The sequence below is a fragment of the Cyprinodon variegatus genome, unplaced genomic scaffold (assembly GCF_000732505.1).
Source record: "Cyprinodon variegatus isolate N-32 unplaced genomic scaffold, C_variegatus-1.0 Scaffold773, whole genome shotgun sequence".
Lineage (NCBI taxonomy): Eukaryota > Metazoa > Chordata > Actinopteri > Cyprinodontiformes > Cyprinodontidae > Cyprinodon > Cyprinodon variegatus.
This window is the reverse complement of record NW_015151226.1, coordinates 65,005-84,749: the sequence shown is the minus strand read 5'-3', so window position 1 is coordinate 84,749 and position 19,745 is coordinate 65,005. Positions and strand designations below refer to the sequence as shown.

At 40.4% G+C, this 19,745-nt stretch overlaps 1 protein-coding gene across 1 annotated transcript; it reads right to left on the bottom strand.

Moving 5' to 3' along the window:
• Positions 1-1,619: 1,619 nt before the first annotated feature.
• On the bottom strand, positions 1,620-19,469 carry LOC107098377 (unconventional myosin-Va-like). Its single transcript, XM_015396028.1, has 35 exons — positions 19,443-19,469; positions 18,839-18,949; positions 18,572-18,740; positions 17,530-17,674; positions 17,297-17,453; positions 17,073-17,216; positions 16,913-16,994; positions 16,712-16,819; positions 16,505-16,617; positions 15,358-15,626; positions 15,187-15,268; positions 14,337-14,477; positions 13,147-13,278; positions 12,957-13,040; positions 12,758-12,874; positions 12,580-12,677; positions 12,402-12,488; positions 11,941-12,261; positions 11,405-11,561; positions 11,049-11,288; positions 10,759-10,968; positions 10,571-10,664; positions 10,341-10,489; positions 10,069-10,260; positions 9,888-9,988; positions 8,407-8,521; positions 8,049-8,154; positions 7,807-7,929; positions 6,044-6,195; positions 5,714-5,803; positions 5,446-5,578; positions 5,062-5,359; positions 2,437-2,611; positions 2,273-2,353; positions 1,620-2,185 (listed from the first exon to the last, which is right to left on the bottom strand). Exons 1-35 carry the CDS (start codon positions 19,467-19,469, stop codon positions 2,024-2,026), a joined length of 4,965 nt encoding a protein of 1,654 aa, XP_015251514.1. The 3' UTR covers positions 1,620-2,023.
• Between the last annotated feature and the right edge of the window lie 276 nt (positions 19,470-19,745).

Sequence of the window (19,745 nt, the reverse complement as noted above, 5' to 3'; positions counted from 1 at the left end):
TAAATGAATATTATGTACGTTTCCAACCTTCACTCTGGCAGAATATACATTACACCGTTTGCTCTATAAATGTCTAAAGATTTATAAGGGTGTAACTCTCTGGCATGTACAAGGTCTTTTTATTCAACGAGAACCTCTGCACACTAGTTTAAAAGACAAAATAAGAGGTAGACAACCATCAGATAGCTGGAAATGCCACGAAAATCTTTATTTACTGCTGTTGACAATGATTCTCTTCAGTCGAGGAAGTTCTTCCTCCTTCTGAGGCTAAGTTTGTGCTGGGCTACCAGGTTTGAGGCTGAAGATGTTAGTAGATGAAGCACAATGAAAAGCACACGCACACACTGGCAGACAGACATGCATGATCATCCCCTCTCTGTCCAGGTGAGCCACAAGGTGGCGCCGGTTGTGTACTTCCAGAATCGGTGCATGATAAGAAGCAAACAAAAACAGAAAACATGTGTTGTGCCAGCACGCATAATTATTTGATGTTTAACGCCAACTGTTGTCTTCTATATTTTGATATTTGAATATTGTTTTCTATTTTTCAAATGTTTGTGAATATATAAATATGTATTACTGATGATGTGTAGTGGGTACAAAGTACTGGCATGAGAATTTTTTTACACAAAAGATGTTTCTAATTTTGTTTTTGTTTTTATTCTGGTGGTTATTACTGGGGGCCGAGGCACCTGAGACGACAGTCTGTGTTTCTGCTACCAATAAAATATGTAAAACAAGACTCTTTCCCTCTCGCCTGTCACTGTGTGCAAAGATGCAGCTTGATGTTCCAGGATACATATGGTGGCACACCTGGTAAGATAATGTGTAGAAAGCCTTAATCGATAATCATCTTATTCTAGCAATTTTATACCAAAGATTTGGTGAAAAAGAAAAAACATCCTCTAATTTGAATAAATCCAAGGATAAAATTGTACTGTAATTCTTTTAAACACACAAACTTTGGCTTCCCTATAAATGTATGCAATGACCTTAAGCCAATAGGAGAGCGCTTTAAAGGATCTTAAGAGATACTGAAATGTTATAGAAAATCTGTTCTTTGTTAGTTTTATGTTCTATTTTCCTTCAGCTCACAGGTTTTTCTATAGGATTTAAGTCTAGGAGCAGAGTTGGTCATAAAAAATTTCCACTTTGAGTCTAATGAACCATTTCTGTGTTTACATGTTTAGGATATTTGACCTGGTAAATTACCCATTTCGTCCAAGGCAGTATGGCAGGTCTTGCCGGATTCTAACAATGCTCCAGGGCCTTTGAAAAAAGGAAAAAAAAAAAAAAAAAAACGGCCCAGAGCACAGATCCTTAAATGTACTAAATAGTGAATATAAGACGGGTTTCTATTTTATAATTTGCTTTATATGGAAAAAAGGTCCATCAACTCCTCTGACCAGAGCAGATATTAGCAGAGTTTTAGTTTACAACTGGTTTGTAGGCGAGATCCTAATGTTTTAAAAACTGAATAGGACCAAAAATGCCTCCAACTGCTCCTTATCCTCAATGTGCAATGCAGCAAAGTAGACTTAGATCCTTGTCTGTTGGAAAGTACCCCCCTCAAAAAAAGAAAAAAAAAAAACACTGTTATATTACGCAGGAGAATAGAGGTACAGACATGTTTTATGCCTTGTGAGTAAAGAATAAAGAGAAAAAACTACTTATTTAGGTACTTTTGGGGTCAGAGGTTCTGTAGTTTTTAACTTTTTATATTTACCCAATTCAGCTTCAAATGCCAGGCCTTTTTCTCTCAGAGAAAAGATTATCAAATTATTTATCTGAAGGCTTTCTTACTTATTATCCGTCTTTTTTGGGTCCTCATTTGTCATTATTCACAAGTGCCCGTCTAGGGCTACAAAAAACAAAATAAAGATTAATAATCTTGGATAAATTTCTTTTGCAGGAATGTTTTTAACCTGAGACCTTTTAAACTAATAATGAGCAGTTTGTTGGACATTTTAGAGAATCCCAGAAAGCTTGTTTAATTTTTGAGGGCAAATATGTGGCTCCACTTTTAGGCTTTGCGTAGAAAAGAGATCTTGAGGGAGTCTGGGATGACTAATTCCTCTGCACTGAGGGCAGTGGGAGGTGAGTAGGGAAAAGTGACAGGGAACACTCTTCTCACGTCCATCAGGAGCTGCGGAGGCTGACTGTCAGAACGGCCTTTGGCGAGCTCCTAGGGGTGGGAAAGATGGATAAAACTGGCCTGAAGTGAAATATTTCAATGAATCAACATGCTAGACCTTAGAGATGTAGGCAGTACCTGGACGCTACGGATGAAATTTATAGAGACTTTTTCATCAAGGTCACTGTGAGGAGTGTACAGGGTCAGAATCTTCATAATCTATGAGGAAAAATTAAATAAAGGTTTTAGACAGAGAAAATATATTTTTTTACATTTCTTTCAGAACTGAGAATCAGACCCACCTGGGTGCTGGAGAGAGCAGTGCAGGTCCGGACTATAGCCTGAGCATCTGCATCAGTCTTTTTCCCCACCTGCAGCAGCTGAGCTGCCTGGATGAGAGGCTCCAGTGTGGCCACAGCGCCACCTGCCTGCAGACTACGGCTGCGCAGCCATTCCTCCAGAACACTGACATTGTAGCTGAGAAGATGACAAACATCTTTAGGAGAATACAATTTGGAAGTGAAAGTGCCATGTTTTGGCAGCTACATTTACCTCACACCTACTGCCAAAAGAATAGTCCAAATGTAATCTATTTCCTATGTGAAAACTGAACTTAAATCATTCTGAATGTTTCCTATAATCACAGAATTCTTCGCAGTTTTAAATTTCATGTGAATAACCAGCACAATAATGCATCACTGTAAAGAGAAGGAAATAGTGGCTAAATATTTTTATTAATTTAAATAAATGAACACTAGTTCCCCTTTGTTTCCCAGTACTTTTATGAATTTTGTATTTCCCTGTACTTATTCCCTTTATCCGCGGAAGGAAAGTATCTCCACAGCACACTGCAAAAAAATTGAAATCTAAATAAGTAATTTTTTTCTTGCAATATGTGCATTTTTTCCTCGAATTGAGGAGGTAATTTAGAGACTTTGCCAATGGAAAAACACAATATACATTTAAAATAATAAAACACAATTGTATTGTCTTATTTCAAGTGCATATTATCTAATTATCTTATTTTAAGGCTAAAAATAGTCATTCCATTGGTAAATTATCTTATTTACCTACTCAAATGAATGGTAAATACACTTAATTTAAAATATTTCTTCTCATTTTTAGATGGTTTTTGCAGTGCATGATGTGCACCAAATACTTTGGTTTTTGGTCTCATCATACTGGTGCATAACTGTTAAGAGAAACATAAGTCAAACGTGGTTTTCTGCTTTTCTAATAATGGGGACATCCATTCAAATATGTCCCTTTGTATACAATCTAACTCTGATATTTGAAAAAGCAACAAGTCCTGTCAGTTTGTCAGAGGTAATCAGGTAAGATGAGAACAAAAATCCAACTTTATGTCTGAGATTTAATGTGCCTGAGAATCAACAGTCCACATGAGGCCCAACACACCATCGTCATTGTGTAACATGGTGGCAGCTGGACACTCAGTAAGGCCAGAGAAACTGGTAAGAGTAAAGAGATCAAAAGAGGCTAATCTTAAAGGGAAAAAAATCTATCAGGATGCAAAAGATTTGAGAATGAGGCAAATATTGACCTTCCAGCTGAACATCATCCATAAACATACAGCCAGAGCTACAGTGGCTATAAACTGATGTTCACAGATGCTATCCATCCAGTCTGAGCTTGAACTAGAAAAATGGTCACAAGGTTCTATGTCTATATGAGTACAGATGATAGAAACATAAAACTAAAGACTTGGTGATACTAAAAAGTTTTTACTCGGTGGGCTGAATCATATCCACATTTTTCATATTTGTTTAAGTGTTTTTGAAAAACATGTACGGTTTCCCTCGCCATATATCCAATACCTGGTGTTGGTTTATCATATTAAATCCCATTAGATATGTAGTCGTTTAGTGCAAAATTAAATGACTACAGGGGGTAGAACCTGCTCCAAATATATAAATGAGCAGCAAATACAAATAGTATTACAAAGACAAAAATGAGGCAGGCAAACAGAACTACTACAGAACAGAACTACCAAAAACTCATTTATGTAAAATCAAACTGTACCATGTTTTGGTACCTACATTGTGACAGAGAGAGAGTGGAAAAGTGGCTGATATTCTATAGCAGACATGAAGCTACTGCTACAGTAAACAAAGCTGATTTAAAAATGGCCGATTGAAGGCGAACTGAGAGGCCATCGGCAGGAATACTACAAGTCTGAGCAAGCATCTAGATAAATTCAAGAGTTTTTTTGCAAAGATAAAAAGTGCACAATTTTTAACAGCCTCAGATCCACGGCTACAGCTCCGACATTTGGCACCGTTAGCATTCATTAATAGCTCGTTGTCTGCAGCCTGCAACATGAAGCAGCAGCAGCATCATCATCTGCTTCAGGTAAATAAGCTTAGTGTTTAAAATGAGAATTGCATGGGACTGAAAAAAGGGTACAGTTGCAAAATCTCACTGATTCACGGGTACATGTATCAGTACTATAATGGCTTTAATGAGAACAGTATATGCTAAAGAAAAAAACTGCAATGAGAGAAAAAGAAAAAAGTTGTGAACGCAACACCTGCTGCAAAACATAAATGTTCCTTAGCAAAAACAAACAGGATGCCAAAACAGAGATCATTTGGAGGGAAGAGAGAAAAAAAGCAGTTTTCCTCTCAATCTTTTTCTTTTACAAACACTTAATTTCTCGATATTGGTATTTACCAATTGTTTTTGCATCTTCAAAGATTTTTTACTTTGTAGTTGATGTGTTATTCCAATTTCTGTGTTTGCAATACTTTTTATATTATATAACACACACGTGCTGTGCATTTTTTGCATTTGCAGAATGTTTGCACCTCTCACTAACCATAGATAAGCCTGTATTGATACCTCCTCAGTTCATGTTGCTGACCTGCATCAGTTCACATAATTAATTACAGTAAGGAGTGGTTTCATACCGTATTTGCATGCCACGACTCCAGGAGCACACGTCTTTCCTCAGCAGCAGGTTGTTGAGAGCACAGGCACAGATGAGGTAGGTCATTTGCTTAAAAGCCTGCTCTGTCAGACTGTGGGGCAGGGACTGGCGGCTCATGGCTGAGTGGAGGGTTCTGAGCTGCCTCAACACGGACGCCATGGTGGGAGCGTCGGCTCCAACCGGTCGAGGGTCTGAGCCTGCCCGTCTCCTGGATACAACCTGTTTCACAGCAGAGCCGGACAGACCGGCAATGGTCTCGCTCTCTAGAAGCGCTGGGACTGAGGAAGAGAAAAAGAAAGAAATTCTAAAGTTTAGTGGAGGGACGATCACTGGGACCAACACAACAACGTCACAGTAGAATTACCTATGAGTTTCTGCAGCCGTGTCTCAGTAATGGACAGCAGCTGCTGATAGGCCTGGATACAGAGGTCACTCAGGGAACGGATCAGGTCCTTCAGGTCGGTTGTCATGGGAACCATGTCATCTGACTCCAGACCCTGACAGCAATTAAAATCAGTCAAACACAGAGGATTTCATCCACAAAAACCACAAGCAGACCGTTTACATAAAAACCCAAAACAAACAGAAATGTCAGTTTAATCACCTGAAAAATATTTGGATATCTAAAATACCTGTTTCGAGGAGTGCTGGACCAACAGGTCATGCAATAGACTAACATTTTTCAGCCACAGAGCAGTCATATCTAGATCATTTGTTTGCTTCTGCAAAAGAAAAGTGTTGATAGAAATAGAACATTAGAAAACACCTCAGGCACAGGAAGTAATGCATCAATTTAACAACGTTGTAAACATTTTATCATTTGAAGTGGATTTCGCTGTGCCTCAAGTTGGTTGAAGTAGCCTTTTCCAAGATGCCTCTTTTCCTGAGAAGCAGTCTGCCTCTATTATTACATTACTACTTTTAGGTTCTGGCACATGTGGAAAGGTCAAAGCTCAGGCTACCTTCAGCGCAGCCTTCATGGCCACCAGGGCAGCGCTGCACAGGGAGTGAGCTCGAGCTTGGTCTCCACTGCAGTCGGCCTGACGGATACAGAGGAAGATCACGCTGGCTGGTAGACCGGGAGGCAGATCCAGCGCGCATTCAGGTCGAATGTCTGAAGGAGGGTAAGAGGAACGATGGTGATGTTAAAAAAGACCAAATAATTATCATGCCACTCAAACTGTGGTCGTTTTGTCAGCGTTCAGTGTGTCTGCACTCAAAGGGGAGATGAAATAAACCTTCTCCATATTGCTACAGTTCAAACCTCGTCTCAGATACATCTAAGTAGGCCTGCAAATCCTTTTTAATTTATAAAAAAAAAAAATAAACCATGGTAGTTGATTAGTTTTTGCTGAACTTTGCTAGAAATACCAGACTGTCTTTTTCTTTATTTCTCTACAAGCTGGCCAACCTGTTGGTTATTTTACATCCCATGGAAATCTCTTGGCTCTTAATTTCAGTCAGGTAAAACTAACTAAGATCTAAAACTAAAGAGCAGTTTTTTTGTCTTTTCAAAGCCATTTGATTTTTAAATCCATCTAGTTGGGTCACCCAAAGACATTCCTAAGGTTTTGCATGAGGAATTACTCGTCACCTTAGCTGTACCTCTGCATCATACGGTAATTGGACCAATGTTTCTTGAAGGACCTGTTGTCGTCTTACTTTCTGTTCACCCTTGTTGTACCGTTCTTGCTGCAGAAATACATCCCGTAGCATGATGCTGCCAACACCATAGTGGGGATGTTTCTCAAAAAGGGATAGTTTAATCAGAGCAGATATTGTCATTTCCCCTGGACTGACAATCTCTAATGTGCATTTTCAGCCAAATTAAAACAGAATGCCATAATCCTTTAAGGTGGTTAGTCTATAACAGAGCTTTCCAGATCCGGACCCAGCTGCTGGCTAATCTGGACCCAACCTGATTTAAAACATTCATAAATTACCGCATGTTGTCCGACGACAGTGTCTAATTTCACTTCTGACGTAAAGCCCTCCAGAGCGCTCAGGAACAGGCTACACTTTATGCAAATTATCCAATGAGTTTTGACAGTCTGGGTCATTGCGGTGAGCCACTTTTAGACACAGCAGGCAAACCTGTGGCAAGCCGGGTGGTGCGAAAGGAGGAGAATACGAAAAGAAAAAGAAAGCAGAGAGAGTGTGGATTGCTGGAAGAACTGCGGTGAACTGGTAATGGTGTGCTCAAAGATGACCCTGCACATTTTGAGTATGTTTGGCTCAACCTGCTGCTGTGAAGCAGGATCCTCCCCCATGAACAGAATCAAAAATAAATATCCATCCAGGCTCACGAAGGAGCACCTTAATATGTGCTTGAGCATGGCTTTGTCTCCATTCAAACCCAGGTTTAAAGCCTTGCAGGGCAGCCTAAAGCCCACTGCTCTCATTAAGACAGAAAAAATAAAGATTTGATGTTTTTTATTTAAATATTCAATGTATAACACGGATGCATAAAAACCTCATTTTATTTCAGTGTTAAATTCTGTTTAAAGAAACAGATAATTAAAAATGTCTCCAGACCTTTACGTGTTGATGATTTTCTTTATTTAGACCCCGCTGATTTTCAATTGGTTACCCCTGCTTTATAATAAAGGTCTGATAGGTAAAGCAGACCAGCTCCAAATAGGAACTTATTTTAAGGCTTTTTACTTTGCATTTCAAGGGGGACCAAGAAAAAATGTGGAAGGTTTTTGAATACAATGAACCTCACCTGTAATGAGGTTCTTGATGAGTTTGGTTTCGTCTCTTTTCCTGCACTCCAGCAAACCAGAGACTGCTGCTGGTTTAAGCTGAGCAGGACAGATGGTCTCTGTAGTCGGAGCTGACGAAGAAACTGGGAAGAAAAAAAAATATCTTAACATGACTGAAACAGAGGGAAAAAGTAAAAACAAAGGAAACTGAATCTGAATGACGGAAGTAAAATCACTGCAGGGAGTTCAGGGGACGTCTTACCTTGCGTCAGCAGATGTCTGAGACCAGTCATATTTCTCAGCTCCTTCAGCTCCCTCCGCAGCCTCATGCACTCAAACTCTCTGGCTTCTAGAAGCTCCCACAGATACTTTAGGAAGAGACATTTACAGTTTTAACTTGAGGTTCTCTATATGTAGTTTTTCACAGGAGAAGCAGCTGCTTGGCTATAACCTTCAGATAAGATCTAAATAACTCAAATGAAAAGGTCCCAATTACTACTGTCCAGATGTGGTTCAGTATGAATAAATATGCACATAAAGAAAAGAGGACACCGAAGAACGATTAGCCAATATGCAAGTGCATTAAATGACATTTAGATGCGATACAGATGAAAGCCCACCCGTTTCTTTGCAGCAGAGGAAGCAGAGCAGATCGTCTGGCTGAGCTGGTTCTTCAGAACCTCGACTTCTTCCTTCCACTGACTCTGCTGCTTCTGCAGCTGGCTCTCCAGAAACCTGACACAAACACCACAACCTATTAAACTCCACTGCTGTTAACTTCATGATTAAATGAAATAAAGATATAAATTACACTGAAAAAATTTTCATTCATCTTAACACTTTTCCACATTTTTTAAATGATCCTTTCATGCATATCGGTTTATATGACAGAATACAAACAGAACATGATCGAGAAGCTGAATAGAAATCTTGTTTTTTTTTTAAGGAAAAAAAGTGTTGCATCTGTTGGTATTTATGCCTTTTACTACATACTATTTAAAAGAAATGGTGTGCATACAGTTGTCAGCCAGTTAAGCAAAGTCCACTGTGTGCAACATAAATATAAATGCAGGGGTTCTACAAGAACCTCGGATTTTTAGAGAAAGGTAGTGAACAAACAGGATCATGAAGACAATGAACACAGCAGATGGGTCGGCCAGAAGGTTGGGAAAGCATGTTTAGATTAATAAGCTAACATTTCAAACATTTAAACATTTAACGGAGCACTGCTAATTTCACTGTCCAAAAATGAAAAAAATAAAAGAAAAAAGTGTGAATGATTAATTATAAAATCGGAAAAAGACAAAAACTATGGGTGGGATGCAGAAAGCCTCAGACAAACAGGAAAACTTTGCAGCATATAATGCAGATATGCATCATCTGGTCTATATGAAGAGTAATGTGTAAAAAGTATAAAGAATTCCAGCTTGGCAAATTCTAAAAGCAAGAACAAATTCAGAAAGAAGTGCTCGGGTCACCCCGCAGTTTGGTTTGAATGTGCCAAAAAAAAAAAAAAAAAAAAAAAAAAACAGTTAAAGATAAACACCATTGCATGGTGATGGCAGCATAATGCTATGGGCAGGTTTATCTTCCTCTAGAACAACCCGAAACATAAAGTCAGAGCTAAAATGGAAAGGCTTAGATCAAAACATGATCTATACATTTTATATTCAGTTTATTTATGTAGCACCTATTCACAATACATATCAAGGCACAGATAATACTGTCAAATTGGTTAGGAAAACCAGTTAGTTGCATCCAATCATTGACATGCAAAACATGCTGCTCCTGGAACTGTTCCCCTCCAGCCAGTGTGGCTGAGCAGGATGTCTTTTACCAAATTTAAACTAGATTAAAAATAAATAAATAAAAAAAGGTCTAGACGTGCAAAAATTGACTTGGATGTAACCCAAAATAGTACTGGTTCTACAAGCAATCCGAACTTGTTGCTTCATTACATAAATTCCTGGTTAGAGCAAAAAAAAAAAAAAAAAAAGTGCTTATTGTGTTTATTGTGTCACAAAATGTGATAAAAAAGCAAGCGATGTAAATATCCTCCCTAGCTCGAGCGTAAAATACAACACAAAGCAAAATGACTGACTTGTTGGCAACTCGTACGGCATCATAGGCATACTCCAGGTCCTCTACTTTCTTCTTCACAGCTGGGTCTTTGGCCACATCCATCTTCTCCATCAGTTGATCCTGTCAAATCAAACATGAAATGTGTCATAAAATGCTCTGTGCACAAGTTTAAAAAAGTTCCTTCTTATGCGTTTCCTCACCAGTGGTCCTTCTGAGCTGCATACCGAAAGCCCCCTCTCCAGAGTGGGGGACGTCACGCTGATCCTGCGCTGCTCCTCCGGGGAAGGGAACGCAGATGGGAAGGGGGATACTGAGCGAGGAGTGGAGGTTGGAGAAAGAGGCTCAAAGTTCAGACTCAGTGCAGAGTCTGTCCTTCTGTGTCCCATGGCCCTCTGCGATGGGAGGAGAGAAACATATCAAGCTAATGAGCTGGAGTGTTGGAGCAACTTATCCTGTAAGGGGGGCTGTGAACCTCAGAGAGCAGGTTCATCTCCCTCAGGTTGTCGTATCTCTGCTCCAGTCGGCTGAACTCCCTCAGGAGCCCTTGGTACTTCATCTTCTCCTCATCCAGTTCGGACTGTAGAGCCGCGCTGGCCTGAAGTACAGCCTTTTGCACAAACTCTGCATCCACATTGAGAGCGAGAGAGAAGTTTCAGAAATGACTGAGAAGAAAACGATTGATGCAGAGAAGTGAAGCTGCACCTTCTTGTGTTTTCTCTTTCTCATGTAGGAGAGCAGTAAGATCTTCCTTCTCCTTGCAAACTTCTTCCTTGTCTCGCTGTAATTCTTGCAACTCCTTCAACAATGTGATGAGAGCAAAACAAGGGCAACGATTAATAAAAGATCAATGCCTATAAAAGTCTCATGCAGATGGATTTGGATAGCTTCACCTGTTTAAGTCGAAGGATCTCCTGTGCCGCCTTTTCTTCTGCTCTCCTCCTTTCCTCCATCTCCTTCTCATTGATGACTGGGGAAGGAGGAGGCTTCTCCTGTTTCTTGCTCTCTAGTTTCTGGATTATCCCCCTCAGAGCGCCCAGCTCAGCACCGGCAGCCTCTCGCTCCGCCTTGAGAGTCTCTCTCAGAGCAGCACTCTCCCTTGTCTTGTCAAACACAGAAATGTGATGAAGAACAAACTCCAAACGAGTTTAGTGTTTCACACTAACATTTCTCTGCGCCCCACCTGTTGGTCTACTCTCAGCTGGAGCTGCATCAGCTTCACCTCCATGCCCTTGTTGAGCTCCCTGTAGCGCTCCACTGAGCGAGCCTCAGCCTTCAACCTCAGCAGCTCTCTCCTGCTGGCCTTGCGGCGTACGCAACACTGCATGAACACCACCGCGGCAAGCACCCGCTGGTACGCCCGCCTCGCAAGCCAACCACGAACCCTCGCCTGAAGCATCACTGCAGCCCTCTCTGCCACCAGCTGAAAGCAAAATGAAATGTTCTAATCTGTTCAATCCAGCTAGGTTTAACTGATAATCCACATGTTCAGATCTCCATAACTAGAGCCACAAACTAAAGGGAGTATAAAAGGCCGACCTGTTTGTATCTACGACGGGCCAGCGTCCCTCTGGTGAAGGCTTGGATGGTGATGGTGGACTCCCGAATCATGAGGAAAAGCTGTCTGACCACCAGCATCCGGAAGGTCTTTTGGATCACAATGGCAGCCTTAGTGTAGCGCAGGGTCAGAGCCAGTCTGTGGACACACAACAAATGAAGAAAACATTTCCCAAAGTGCAAACATGAACTGGTTTTAGTTAGAAAACATGATTTTAATCATGGCATAAAAAAAGCTGTTTTGCCACTTTTAGACTATGAACGAAGAGGATTTTGTTACAAAACAAAAGTAGTTCTTTTAGAATCCATTTGTAAAAATCTATGGACCCTTTACTTCAATTTCACAGACTTGCTAAATTTAATGTAGATGCATCACTTCAAATCCCAATAAAAGTTAAAAATGACTAAAGTACAATGGTTTTAAAGGTTTCCATATGATATGATGGGCAGATATAACATTATGAGAGGTTCACAGACTAAGTTGTTTAATAATAAATCCATCCATCCATCCTCCTCACCTCCTGGCCATAGCTCCTCGTATGTATCTCTGGATGGTAGCAGCTGCCCAGAGGATCCTCCTGTATCTGATTCGTGCCAACCAGCCTTTGACCCGGCTCTGGATGACCACAGCAGCGGCACGCAGCCTCTCAGCTCTCAGCCTCTCCAGGACAGCCACTTGACCTGCTCGGAAGAAAACTTTGGTCTTTCCAAAGCAGTACTGGTCTGTGTCTGGGATCAGCTGAGGCAGGGCCTGTCTGCAGGAGGCCTGAGCCTGGTCCTGGTTCTGGTTTCCACGGAGGAGAAGACGGTACCTGCTGAAGAACTCTTCGTATGTCCATCTAAATGCACAATGCAAAGAGATAAAAAATTAACTACACAGATTTTAGATTTCCTGCTACCTACTTCTGATAGTCTCTATTAATTTATGTTGAATTATAATGGTTTACAAAAAGATCTGTTTCTAACAAGATTTCAGCACCTGGATGGATAACCTGCTGCACTGATACGGATGGTCTCCAGCACCCCACAGGCTCTCAGCTGCTGCACCGTCCTCTTTGGGTCAAACCTGCAAAAGCAGAGAAAGTCTCTTCTGAGTGAATCCAAAAGGCACTTATGTAACATCTTTATGGTGTGACAGAACGCCGCTGGAGACTCACAGAAAAGGTGCTTTTAGGTCGTTGGGTTTAATACAGCGAACATAGTGAGGGGTGGTGCTGTTCAGAGTTTCCATTAACATCTGTAAGGACTGACGGAACTGATAGAAACAAACCAAAACTCCATAAGACCGAGTCTTAATGTAACACTTTTTTTTTTTTTTTAAAGCAGTTATGGTACCTGAAAGCCCACAGTGAGCTTGTGCTCTCTGGAAGCTCTTTTCCCAGAGCGAACACTCCCATTGGCCACAGACGGAGCACCTCCCAGCTGCTGGAACAGCTCAGCCACCAGCTCAGACTGACACATACAGACAGATTGTGGATGCACTATTTATCAAGGGGAAAAATAATGTTACCTTCTAAATCTGTTGGACATCTACCTGACTTGCTTTGAGAATGTTAATAAGCTCCTCAAACACAGTGTCTCTATTCTTGTCCAGGAAGCCACTGCATTCATATTGCACCTGATTTAAGGCGAGGGAGATGTTTGGTGTCAAAAGAAATAAGAAAAAGAGAGAGAACATAAAGTGTTTTTATGGTTATAAATGACTAGGATCAAATCTCCCTTACTGTGTCAGCAAAGTGGAAAACAATGAAGGCGTTGTTTGTCATCCTGGGTTTCTGGAAGTGAGGATTGGGCTTACTGGTCAGGTGATGGTCGTACAGCTTTCGTGCCCAGTTTTCATCAGAGCCTTTAGGCATCTGGAACATTCAGGAAAAAAAGCAGCCATCACAAGATTTTAAGTTTTCCACCAAACACTGCAAATAATAGCCTATATCATACAGCCACCAGATTTCTAACTTTAACTGCTTGCATCAACCTTCTCCAGCTGACTGTGGGCTGCCCCAAAGTATTCCCAGTCTATACTAGCAGTGTAATCTGGTTCTGCCCCCTCCTGGTGGGACATCCCCAGAAAACCTCTAAGGGGAGGAACAGAGGGGGCGTCCTGATCAGATGCACCTCAGCTGACTCAACTGAACGAACAAAAATAGAAAAGCTCTGTGTCCTTTGAGACTGCAAATCTTAACTGCAAACATTTCAAAAAGGCAGTCGGGAATATGATCACTAACGGCAACACAGAATCAAATGGATGAAGATTACAGATTCGTTTTCATCCATAAAAATAAGTCTTTATTCAGAGTCTTTTTTCCCCCGGATTTAATTAACCAATCAAACTGGACCTAAAAAGAAGCAAGAGGTAGATGCTGAAGGATCAGGATGCAATCCAGTTTAAATCTCTTCATGTTTCCTTTAGGAGTATAGATCTGCTACTGCAGTCCATCAATCACCAAAAGTTTCTCCTGCATGTTTAATCACTGATATCTAGGATTGATTCCCTTAATTTAAAATAAAATATATATTTCATATCAGTGTATTAACTTCTCCTCCATCCACTGCATGTGTAGCGTTAGCATGAAAGGACTTTCAGGACCAAACGATAATTGCAGACTTTGAGTTTGAGCTGTGCAACATTGTCTGATGTTTAACATACAGCTTCATTATCATACGGCAGTTAAACCATTAATAATAGCTATGTTAGACACAATCACTGTATGCACTAATAATATAAAGTATCCTGGTGACACTGTTGCTAGGAAGATTTCATGGCTGCCTGAAGATTCTTTTTGTTTTCTGCATATTAAACGGTTTAGAAGATGGAAACGAATAAAACTGTCAAAAGCCTGAAAAAGATGAACCCAATAGAATGTTATAGAAATGAGGAGGCATTTTTGAGTATAAAGCAAACAAAAAGACAAACCCTGCACTCCTCATCCAACAGGTCAAATATTCCCAGGGGACCTTCAATCAGACTGATACACTCCTGGTTGTCGCTGAATTCAATCCGATTCCAGGCCAGCTCCTCGCGGACGTACTCCTCCTGCTCCAAGTGGAACACATGCTTGAAACAAAAAGAAAATAAATAATGAGGGTGTATTTAGGAAACTGTTATGATAAAAAAAATAATAATAAAGCTTTTCGCTCCACCTTATCACTCCCTGATGGATTTCAGGTCATACTTAGAACAACTTTACACCATTTAGACACGTTTTCTGACTGACGGGTTACTTAGTGATGTTTCTTTGAACGTTTTTTTTTTTGCTTTTTATTTTTTTGGCAGGTGAAATGAGGGGGGAGTAAAAACAAAAATTTATACTAAATAAAATATGAATAAAATCGTTATTAAAAGAGGTAAATCTGAATAGAAACGAAACGTGACATTGGATTTAACCTTTCACACTGCATATCATGAGATTCAACTGCCCAGCATTACCAAGCTCTGCTAACATTTTCTATCCCACATCACTGTCAGATCTGTCCAGAAATAATTTGGTTTTCACCACAGTTTCACTTCTATGTACCAGAATAAAAACAAAGCCTTTTTGATTTTATGTTATTAATGGTTATAAATGCCTCTAATTTTGCTATATGTGTTATTGATATTGAATATTTGCTTATTATTGTATTAGACATGATTCACATAAAAGGAAGGAGATAATTGGTTATAAAGGAGGCAAGGCATGAATAAAGAGAAAAAAAAAAACACTGATGTGTAAATGGGAATTTTAAAGCATATACTGTAGTTAGGTTCAAAGAAAAATATAACTCACCCTGTTAAACTGCTGCTGTAGTTTTTCATTTGCATAATTTATACAGAATTGCTCAAAGCTGTTCTGATCAAAGGTCTCAAACCTGTTTCAGCAAATGGAAAGAAGGACTTGTCAGGTTTAAAAAGATGCAATATGATGCCAGAAGTTCTTATACTAAATCTCATCACTGACCCATAGATATCCAACACTCCTATGAAAGACTTAGCCTTCCCCTTCTGCGACTGCAGGGCTGAGTTGAGCCTTCGGACCGTCCAGGTGAACAGCTGACCGTAGATGTGTTTAGCGAGAGCATCCCTAGCTTCCAGAGCCTGCTGACCAGTCATAGGCTTCACCAACATCTCCCCCCCTACCGCCAGTCTGCGGCTGCACAGCCAGTGAGCCATCTGAGCTCGCTCCACTCCTAACAGCTTGGAAAAGACGGCCAGAGAGCGGTCCTCTGCCTGAGGAGAAAAATAACAGATTTTGGCCAAGAGGAACATAAAAATCTAATTAGCCCACTTGTTAGATCATTAAATAACTGTAGAAGAAAGAAATTACTTAAACAGAACCTGTCTGACAACATGAAGCAGGGAAAAGATCTAAAAAAGCAACACCTGAGCTAAAGAAACAAAGTTTTATATTTATCAGTCTAAACAAGGTTAAAAACATGTTTGCCAAAATGCATCTTTAAAACAAATAATATGAAGAACATGAAATTAAAGTTGACATGAATTAGAATGAGATGCTTTGGGATGATTTATACAGTTGTTCATGCTTAGAGTTTTAAATGATGACCTGATGTAACCAGTTTTTGACTTTTCTACTTGATTCCAAGTGGATTTAGTTTGACCTCTAATATGTTAAAGATATAGTGGAGGATCTTCGCAAATTTTTGAAAAGACCCGCCCTCTCCACTGTAAAATGCACATGCATAACCCTGCACCCGCTCCAACGCCTATTAAACACATGTGAGAGCGTGCACAAGCCCATTTCACCTCGTGCACGCTCTGTTTAAAAGCTGCTGTTTGCATTGCTCATAAAAGCTTACTTTACCACCGGTAAGTAAAAATGGGGACGAGCATGTAGGACGGCCTTATTTAAACATATCACCAGAATGATTGACAATTAGGAGGACCGCTTATTTTGTTGATCCACCCAAAAAATGAACATCCTCCACTATACATTTAAAATAATCATAAGGGTTCTGTTCATATAATTTAAAAGTCTTTATGGTGATTTATGCAACTATGACAAAAGCAGTGTGGAGTATTTATAATTTTTTTCCCACAGCACAGTGGAGAGATGAGGCAGGAGGAGAGAAAAGGAGAATTTCTGTTACGTCGATGTAACTTCTGTCAGAGCTTCTCCCGCTGGCTTGAATGTTGACGTTTCCAAGGTGAAGAACAGCCGACAGGATCCTGAAGAGCTCCATTTGTTGTTCAGGCTGCACTCCTGCAGATTCAGCACAGGACAGCTGAAGTTTTTCCGCCTTCTTAATGATCTTCACATCTCTACGATTATGCATTCATATTCAAGCAAAGAATACCTAAAATGGTGAAAGCATTGCGAGTACGCTCCAGATCTGACAGATCATCTGTCCCAGGAATTTGCATCTCTCCTCCCTGCTTCGTGTAGCGGAAATATTCAGGTGGCTCTAAGGTTAAAAAAAAGAAGAAGAAATAATCCAATTAAAGATCTGTCTATTACTATGAGGATAAATGGGAACCGATTGAAGGCAGAGGCCCACCCAGCTTGAGTGATCTCATTTCTGGCTGTTCTCTGGCTGCACACAGCTGATAGAAGATGTGGTAGTTTCTCTCTGACGATGCCTGAACAGAAAGATGTGTGAATATGTGCATAAATAAAGGCTTTAAGTTGAGCATGGTAAAAACAAAAACAAATCCCACCTGGAAAACAACCCTCGACTTCTCCAGCAGGTATGTTCGCATATTAGCCCTGATGATGTCCCCCTTCCTGCCAAAACCAATCTCTATGTACTTCCCAAAGCGGCTGCTGTTGTCATTGCGAGTGGTTTTAGCATTCCCTATGGACTGCAAATTAACAGTCATTGATTACACCTAACCTTTAAGAAGTGAACATATCCATGAGTGCAGGATCCCTCCCCCTCTACCTCCATGATGGGGTTGGAGGCCAGCACCCTCTCCTCCACACTGGTCTGCTGAGCTGCTCCTCCAACCACAGCAAAGTATCGCATGGTAAATTTGGCTGAAACCGTTTTCCCTGAGCCAGACTCCCCACTGATGATAATGGACTGATTCCTCTCCTCCCTGCACACAAAAACATTATTTATAGATGTAGAGCATTCAGAAAGAGCGAGCTGGACTTTTGCTTGGTGATTCTCACCTGATCATGGTGCGGTAGGCCTCCTCAGCCACAGAGAAGATGTGAGGCTCCATGTCAGCCATGTCCTGACCGCTGTAAGCATCTATCACCTCCTCACCATATATTGGGAGCTGATCATAGGGATTTATGGCCACCAATACAATACCTAGAGCGACAGGCATAGAAAAGAAACAAAAAACAACTTCAAATTATATCTACAGTAGCTTCTAAGTCCAAATCCTAAAAATGCATGGAACATCTTGAGGCTTTGTTCGTAAAGCTGGTCTCTATATAAATTCGGATTCGTTTTATTTTGAAACGGTAAAGCAAAAGTTCTACTTATTGAAATGATTAGTGCATCTTTAACAAAGTTCAACCCATTCGTAAATGCAAGCCCAAAAAGTAGTCTACTCAGTCTATCTAGCAGCAGTTTGTGGGGGGAAAAATTGTTGAACTTATTTTATCAATTTGTTATAATTTACTGTATATTACACACTGGCTTAATGTAAATATAAAACAGTGATAGCAGCTTATGCTGTGCGACTAGTCCGACTCACTTTTAACAGGACAAAAACCCAAAGAATATTCATATGTTAGAAACTTTAGCAAAACTTCTACATTTTTGTCCACAGATGCTTTTTATACAACTGATAAAGTTTGGTTTGTGTTTAGAGAAAAAAAGAGGCAAAAATGTAGGATTCTTGATGTGCAAACCTGCTAAATATAAACCTCAAATTTAACATTGAAAATTATCAATGTTTGAGTTGAAACTGTACAAATTGTGCCTTTACAAATACTTTTGCAGGCTGATTTTGAGTGAATATGGCTTCTTAGTTGTCTGTTTTTCAACTGTCTGAATGAGGGAGTTATCTTCAACCTTTGAGTTTATGATTAGGGCACATTATGGGCTATAACAGGTCAAACAGAAGCCGTCTACTGTTAGCATTACTGTCCCAAATCTGTTCGACCTTCATCCACCCAAGTTGCCCTACATTAGTCTGGATCAGTCCAAATGTTTCAGTGATCTGTACCCCACTGTAATCTGGTCCTGCTTTATTCTCACCACAGTATGTGTAGATGCTGCTGTAGTCCAGAAACCGGACTCGGAGGTTATGCAGCACAGCAGGCTCATGTAGGAAGCTGAGAGCTGTCAAGTCGTTCTCCCCCTCCAGGATGTCTGGGTTCCCAAGCGGGGGGAGGTCAGACGACGACTGGACCAAGTAATGCACCTCCTATCAAAAGGGGTGCAAATTCATTCGTATTCATTGTCAAAGTGATTTTAAAAAGATAACCTGGACATTTATGAGAAATAAGCAAAACGAGGGCTCACGTTTCCATTCTGGAGCTTCAGCAGCAGCTGCTCTTCTCCAGGTTTATAGTCCCTTAAGAGGGTGGCGGACACCCAAACTGCTTCTGGGTCAGGGACCCACACACCTGCACCCTGGAGGAGTGACAGACCTTTACAGGCATGCAACTTTAAGACCGCTTTAGAACAAGCATAAGCTGCAGATTGCAAAATAAAAGCATGGAAGCAACCTCAACATTGAATGGTAGAACATCATTAATGTCAGAATTTTATTTTTTTCTAAATCAAACACTGTTATGCTGTCACATTTCCTCAGCCCCACCCAGCCTGGAAATTGGCCCCCATCAGCACAAAAAGCTCTTAAAATGTGTTAAAAATTAACTGTGGTCATCCTCCTTCTGAGCTACCTCAATGCTTAACTGTTTTTACCTCAAACTTATGTCTCCTAAAGAATAAGTTCAAATAATTTGCTTTTATAAAAAATAAAAAAACTTTGTCAGGATAGATCCTTAAAAACAGATATCTAAACAACATCTTACCTTAAAGCATTTAAAGTTAAATCAAATCAATTCCCCAGAACTAATCAATATAAAAAAAATAAATGAAAAAAAAATCAAGCTAAGCTTACCTTTGTGTATAACTCCAGAGTCGCCATGTTTTTTGTTTTTTTGTTCCTTTTTTTAATCCTTTACATTATGTGAGGAGATTTGATGTAAAACAGCCCAGTCTGCATGTTCCTGCCAGAGGAGTGGCCGTATCCTCTGCTTCTCTCCAGGGCCTGCCTTTGTCCAGCTGACGGTGTGTTGCACTTTGTCCACACTCACATAAAAGGCAGAGCAGGTTAACTGTTAATCTGAGGCATCTGCATGTGCAGATTTCCAGAAATCACACCCAGAGAAGCAGGTCAATAAGGCTCTTAGTTGCATCTATC

What these genes read in the sequence shown, in the direction of transcription:
- LOC107098377 (XM_015396028.1), bottom strand. Translation starts at nt 19,469, where the DNA reads ATGGCGACTCTGGAGTTATACACAAAG. An exon ending in CAATGCTTTCACCATTTTAG is followed by an intron (nt 16,618 to 16,711) that starts GTATTCTTTGCT and finishes CTGAATCTGCAG; the next exon opens with GAGTGCAGCCTGAACAACAA. An exon ending in AGTCGTGGCATGCAAATACG is followed by an intron (nt 2,612 to 5,061) that starts GTATGAAACCAC and finishes TCATCTTCTCAG; the next exon opens with CTACAATGTCAGTGTTCTGG.